The sequence below is a fragment of the Dryas octopetala genome, chromosome 3, assembly GCF_963921425.1.
Source record: "Dryas octopetala chromosome 3, drDryOcto1.1, whole genome shotgun sequence".
Lineage (NCBI taxonomy): Eukaryota > Viridiplantae > Streptophyta > Magnoliopsida > Rosales > Rosaceae > Dryas > Dryas octopetala.
Window position 1 is genome coordinate 2,881,003 of NC_141368.1, and position 6,399 is coordinate 2,887,401.

Consider the following 6,399-nt stretch of genomic DNA (forward strand, 5'->3'; position numbering starts at 1 on the left):
TTACTTGTCATATTTTGAATTTGTGAATAACCTGACAGAAACAAATGATATATGGTATATATGTATTTTGTATTTTGCTTGTAATTTGGTGAAAGCAAATGATCAGTTGGTGTTGGTGAAAACAGTACCACAAATGGCTTAGCATAATCTATGTGACCACAGGGCTTTTATATGCAATTTTTGAGAACCCCAACATAATCTAACATGGACTTCACAGTGACAAGAGTCACAAGAGACCTTTGATATAAAGTGGTCTTGAGATTGGAATGTCTAGGACTGCACAATCAACCTTGCTGTAATCCAGATCTAGAATATGTTTGGGAAAGCCTGTATTTACCTTCATATTTAAGTCACCATAATCACCAAAAGAGAAGGTTTGTCACAGCATTTTATATTATGCTCTGCTGCTTTTTAGGTATTAATCTTTGTGTCTATGCTCAGTCTTATCCCATGCATTTGGACCAGCAGTAACTATATAATTCTGTAGTAGTGTAGTGGGTATGGTGTTGGGGCTGTGGATAAATTTATTGACCAGTAAATTAAAGGAATGGAATCATGCATGGAAGGAAGTATTTTTATTGGCTTTGGAGGATTGATTCTCTGCTTAAATACCCTTTATGAAACTTTTTCCAAGTCCCTTTGCAGAGGGACAAGGCATCTCTTATTTATGTAATATGCCATGAGTCACTTTTCCACACACTCTTTATATTCATTGTTGTGAATCACGTCTATAATTTTTCCTTTATTATGTATATATTATATTTATTAGAAGATTTGTATATAGGATTCTTCCTCACTGATTGTGGATCTGTCTTGGTCACCAAGTTTGGTAGTCCTATATATGTATATCTATTGTAATACAGAAGTGAAAGAAGATCAAATACCATTTTCACACTCCCTCCTCCTCAATTTATATAATATAATGAACTCTATCCCATTGGTCCACACACTCTTTATATTCATTGTTGAGAATCATGTCTATAATTTTTTCTTTATTATGTATATATTATATTTATTAGAAGATTTGTATATAGGATTCTTCCCCACTGATTGTGGATCTGTCTTGGTCACCAAGTTTGGTAGTCCTATATATGTACATCTATTGTAATACAGAAGAAAAATATGATCAAATACCATTTTCACATAGTATCAGAGCAGGTTATCCACGTGATGCGCTTAACGGTCACACGTGCTTCCACGTCACCCAATATAAATTGTTCACGTGTTAGGCTTAAATGACGCCACACGTGCGAGGGCGTGTTGAGAGAAATCCCACATTGAAGATGTGAGGGCCTTGCTAGTGGCTTATAAGGGTTTGGGCTACTCCTCCTATTGTCAATTGGTTTTGGGATGGATGCCTAAATTTCTTCATGGTATCAGAGCAATTCCTCTTATTTACTATCGAATACATTCTTTCTTCCATTCCTTTGTGATAGAAGCTTTTAAGAAGTGTTTGTCCTTACCTTCTCCCACCATCTATCATGGAAGACACAATCACAGATACTGTACCAACAAATGATACTGTACCAACAAAAAAGAATGATGGCAGTAGCGAGACTGGTACTGATACCTCAAGCCCTTTTTTTATCCATCATTCAGACCACCCTGGTCTCACGCTTGTCTCAAAGCCTTTGAACGAAGAAAACTACAATACCCGGAGTCGATCTATGCGCATAGTTCTCAGCGCTAAAAATAAAAGTGGTTTTATTGATGGCACTCTTGAACAACCTTTCTCACAGACGGATCTAGCAGAATTCTCCCTTTGGAAACGCTGCAATGATATGATTTTATCATGGATCCTTAATTCTGTTGAGCCTGATCTTGCTGACAGCGTTCTTTATGCCGAAACCGCACATGACGTGTGGGAAGACCTCAAAGAATGCTTCTCACAAAGCAACGCCCCTCGTATTTATCAGATCCAAAAGGCAATCGCCTCTCATTCACAAGATCAGATGTCTATATCTTCTTATTACACAAAGCTTAAGGGCTTTTGGGATGAGCTCTCATCTTACAAGGATTCACCTACTTGTTCATGTGGTGCTATGAAAACCTTGACTGAACAGCGTGAGAGTGAGAAGCTTATGCAATTTCTCATGGGACTCAATGAATCATATGCAGCAACTAGAGGACAGATTCTTCTTATGCAGCCTCTTCCAACCGTTCGTAAGGCCTATTCTCTAGTTTTGCAAGATGAGAAGCAACGACAATTAGGTTCCTCTCTTCTCGATAATTCCTCCATGATGGCTGCAGTCAAGTTCAGCAAACCAAGCACTCCTGCTCGTCCAAATAATCAGACTCTACTCCATTGTACCTACTGCAACAAAGATTTTCACACCATTGATACATGCCACAAATTGCACGGTTTCCCCCCTAGACATCGATTTTATAAGGGCAACAATAACAAAGAAAACAACAAAGGGAATTCTACAAATCGTGGTATACATTCTGGTGCTTCAAACCGCAGGAGTACCTCTGTCGTTAATCATGTTCAGTCTTCGACTATGCAAGACATTCAAAATGTTGCACCCAACCTCACTTCTGAGCAATGCCAACAGATTGCAGCCATGGTAAACAAACAAGATCAGCCATCTGACAATGTTGAGTCTTATGCAAACGCAGCAGGTCTGTCTAATCCTATTCTTTCTGGTAACTCTTCTTCTACTCCTAAATGGATCCTCGATAGTGGTGCGACAGACCATATAACATCTCATTCCTTTTTTTAATCTAAATTGTTTGTTTCACATCTTTCTCCTGTCAATTTACCTAATGGTGCTACTGCTCCTATAGAGTCAATAGGTTTAATTTCCTTTGACACAAATCTTTCATTAGAAAATGTTCTCTGTGTCCCTTCTTTTGATATCAATCTCATGTCAGTAAGTAAACTTACTAAATTCTCATATCGGTAAGTAAACTTACTAAATCTTTGAATTATTGTGCTCTATTCTTCCCTAATTTTTGTCTTTTGCAGGACTTGGCTACGAGGAAGATGATTGGCAAGGGTGAACAGCGTGGTGGCCTCTATTACATATCTCATACCTCCTCCAATCCGACCATTCATAATATCACAGGCACCCCAAATTTATGGCATCAGCGTCTCGGGCATCCTTCCCTTGCTCGGCTCAAATTAGTTGCTAAATTAATTCCTTCCATTTCTTTTCCTGCTAATAATTGTGATGTTTGCCTATTAGCAAAACAAACAAGATTCCCTTTTTCTTCAAATTCTTCTGTTTCTAATGAACCATTTACTTTAATACATTGTGATATTTGGGGTCCCCATAAAACTAGTTCTCATTCTGGTGCTCGTTACTTTCTTACTGTTGTGGATGATTATACTAGATGCACTTGGGTTTTTTTAATGCGCCATAAGTCTGAAACCCAATCTTTGTTAAAACATTTTTTTGCCTTTGTTCGCACTCAATTTCAACGATCTGTTCAAACTATTAGAACAGATAATGGTAGTGAATTTCTTTCGCTCCAATCATTTTTTCTTGACCAAGGTGTTATCTTCCAGCGTTCTTGTGTTTACACACCCCAACAAAATGGGGTTGTTGAAAGAAAGCATCGCCACATTCTCGAAGTGGCTCGTGCTTTGCGTTTTCAAGCCCACTTACCTTTAATTTTTTGGGCTGAATGTGTATTAACTGCAGTTTATCTCATTAACAGATTACCCACTTCATTGTTGGCAGGAAAATCACCATCTCAACTACTCTATAATCGTTCACCCACTTTTGATCATCTGCGGGTATTTGGTTGCCTTTGCTATGCTACCACAGTCAATCATATCCAAAAGTTTGATCCACGTGCTCGACGTTGTGCCTTTGTTGGTTATCCTTAAGGACAAAAGGGATACCGCTTATATGATATGACGACCAAGCAATTTTTCACTAGTCGAGATGTCACTTTTCATGAAACAGTCTTTCCATTTTCATCTCAAGGTTGTGCTTCCAAATCAGATTCAACTGTGCTTCCGCTTCCACTATCAGACACACCAGTCATCCCATCATCCCTTATACCCGTGTCTGTTCCTGTTTCTACACAAGCTCCTTCCAGCCCACCGTCGGAGCTGGTGTCTTCTTCCACTTCTGTCTCTCCTGCACCGTCGAAGCCGGTGTCCTCCTCTCCATAACTTCCCACACTGTCCCCACCACCACTTTCCACTCGTTTTTCTATGCGCACTCGCCAAGCCCTATTATGGCACCAAGACTATCAAATTTCTACTGCCACGCTACACACTTAGGTTCCATTGTCTGACTCGGAGCTACTTCCTGTTAAAGGTACGCGTTATCCTTTGTGTAATTATGTTTCTTATTTCCGTTTATCATCTTCACATCGTTCTTTCCTAGCTGCCATTTCAGGACATACATAACCTGTTACTTTTGCACAAGCCGAACAGGATCCCCAATGGCAACAAGCTATGGCTCTTGAACTCGAGGCTTTGGAGAACAATAACACCTGGACTCTTGTTTCCTTACCTGTTGATCAACGACCCATTGGGGGCAAATGGGTCTACAAAATTAAATACCATGCTGATGGGACTATCGAGCGCTACAAGGCTCGACTTGTGCTAAGGGTTATACGTACCCAAATTGAAGGGGTTGATTACACTGAGACTTTTTCACCCACGGCCAAGCTTACCACTGTCCGTTGTCTTCTCGCCGTTGCTGCCTCTCGTCACTGGTCCCTTCATCAACTTGATGTCCAGAATGCTTTTCTCCACGGCGATCTTGAAGAAGAAGTTTATATGGTTCCTCCACCCGGACTTCACCGATAGGGGGAGAACTTAGTGTGTCGGCTAAACAAATCCTTATATGGGCTTAAACAAGCATCTCAAAATTGCTTCTCCAAATTTTCTAATGCCATTCAAATTGCAGGTTTTCAGCAGTCTAAGGCTAATTATTCACTTTTCACAAAGGTTCATGGCAAGTCTTTTACTGCAATTCTAATTTATGTAGATGACATCCTCCTCACAGGAAATAACCCAAAGGAAATAAGATCTCTCAAAGGTTTTCTCCATGAGCATTTTCGTAGTAAGGATCTCGGTGACCTAAAATACTTTTTGGGAATAGAAGTAGCACGGTCCAAGAAAGGGATTTTTGTTTCCCAACGCAAATATGCCATGGACATTCTTAAAGATGCAGGTTTTACAGGTGCACGACCAGGAAAATTTCCCATGGAGCAACAATTGAAACTTACACCTATAGATGGAGAAATACTCAATAATCCCACAAGATACAAAAGACTAGTGGGCAGGCTTATTTACCTTACGGTGACAAGACCAGACATTGTATACACAGTTCGTACACTGAGCCAGTTCATGCACCAGCCAAGAAAATCTCATCTAGAAGCGGCCTTACGTGTCATAAAGTTCATCAAAGGAACACCAGGTCAAGGTCTTTTTTTTTCCTGCTACAAATGATCTCACTTTAAAAGCCTATTGCGATTCAGATTGGGCTAGTTGTCCAACTACCAGGAAGTCCATCTCAGGTTATTGTGTTTTTTTAGGCAATTCTTTAATTTCTTGGTAGTCCAAGAAACAACCCAATGTTGCTCGCTCATCAGCAGAAGCCGAATATCGTGCCATGGCGGTATATAACTTGTTAGGAGCTGACTTGGTTACACTATATTTTGGAGGATTTGAGGGTTGATCACACAAGACCTGCAACATTATTATGCGACAACTAGGTGGCCCTTCACATAGCTGCAAATCCGGTATTTCATGAACGAACAAAACACATCGACATAGATTGTCACATCGTTCGTGAGAAGTTACGAGATGGCTTGATTTCTACATCTTATGTGCCTTCTCATTTACAATTGGTAGACATCTTCACCAAAGCATTGGGAAAGGAAAGATTTGACTCATTGAGTGGCAAGTTGGGACTTCAGAACATTCACTCTCCAACTTGAGGGGGAGTGTTGAGAATCACGTCTATAATCTTTCCTTTATTATGTATATATTATATTTATTAGAAGATTTGTATATAAGATTCTTCCCCACTGATTGTGGATCTGTCTTGGTCACCAAGTTTGGTAGTCCTATATATGTACATCTATTGTAATACAGAAAAAAAAAAAAAAAGAACAAATACATTTTCACATTCATAGCATGATGTATTGGACTTCAACCTCTATGGCATATAGAAAAATGAAAGGCTGTATACACAGCACTAAATATATTTTTGTATTTTGAGCTCTTTTCTTGTGCAGTGACTCGGTGACCACATAGCCTGATACTCTGATTGCCATCCCTAATATTTTGATTTTGCTGGTATATGGTTCACTCAATGTTTCTTTTTTAAATTACTGATTAGTTTATTTTTAGCTATCTTTTGGTTTTTGTAAAAATTAAAGCAAACTGGGTTTTATGGAAAAATAACAACTGAATACTCTGAATCATCT

General features: G+C 39.2%; 1 protein-coding gene across 1 annotated transcript; it reads left to right on the forward strand.

Annotated features, from left to right (window-relative positions):
• The first annotated feature begins 1,481 nt into the window (after positions 1–1,481).
• Positions 1,482–5,907, forward strand: LOC147289559 (uncharacterized). Its single transcript, XM_086234852.1, has 8 exons — positions 1,482–1,830; positions 1,948–2,685; positions 2,788–2,873; positions 2,969–3,068; positions 3,936–4,108; positions 4,394–4,743; positions 4,819–5,390; positions 5,822–5,907. The coding sequence occupies exons 1-8, from the start codon at positions 1,482–1,484 to the stop codon at positions 5,905–5,907; spliced, it is 2,454 nt and encodes an 817-aa protein (XP_086090978.1).
• Positions 5,908–6,399: the final 492 nt, after the last annotated feature.

Excerpts from the sequence above, each read along its gene's own strand:
- LOC147289559 (XM_086234852.1), top strand. The coding sequence starts at position 1,482 with ATGGAAGACACAATCACAGATACTGTACCAACAAATGATACTGTACCA. Across the intron at positions 4,109-4,393 it reads CTCCTGCACCGTCGAAGCCG|GATCCCCAATGGCAACAAGC; the intron begins GTGTCCTCCTCT and ends CAAGCCGAACAG. Across the intron at positions 5,391-5,821 it reads CAAAGGAACACCAGGTCAAG|ACATCTTCACCAAAGCATTG; the intron begins GTCTTTTTTTTT and ends TACAATTGGTAG.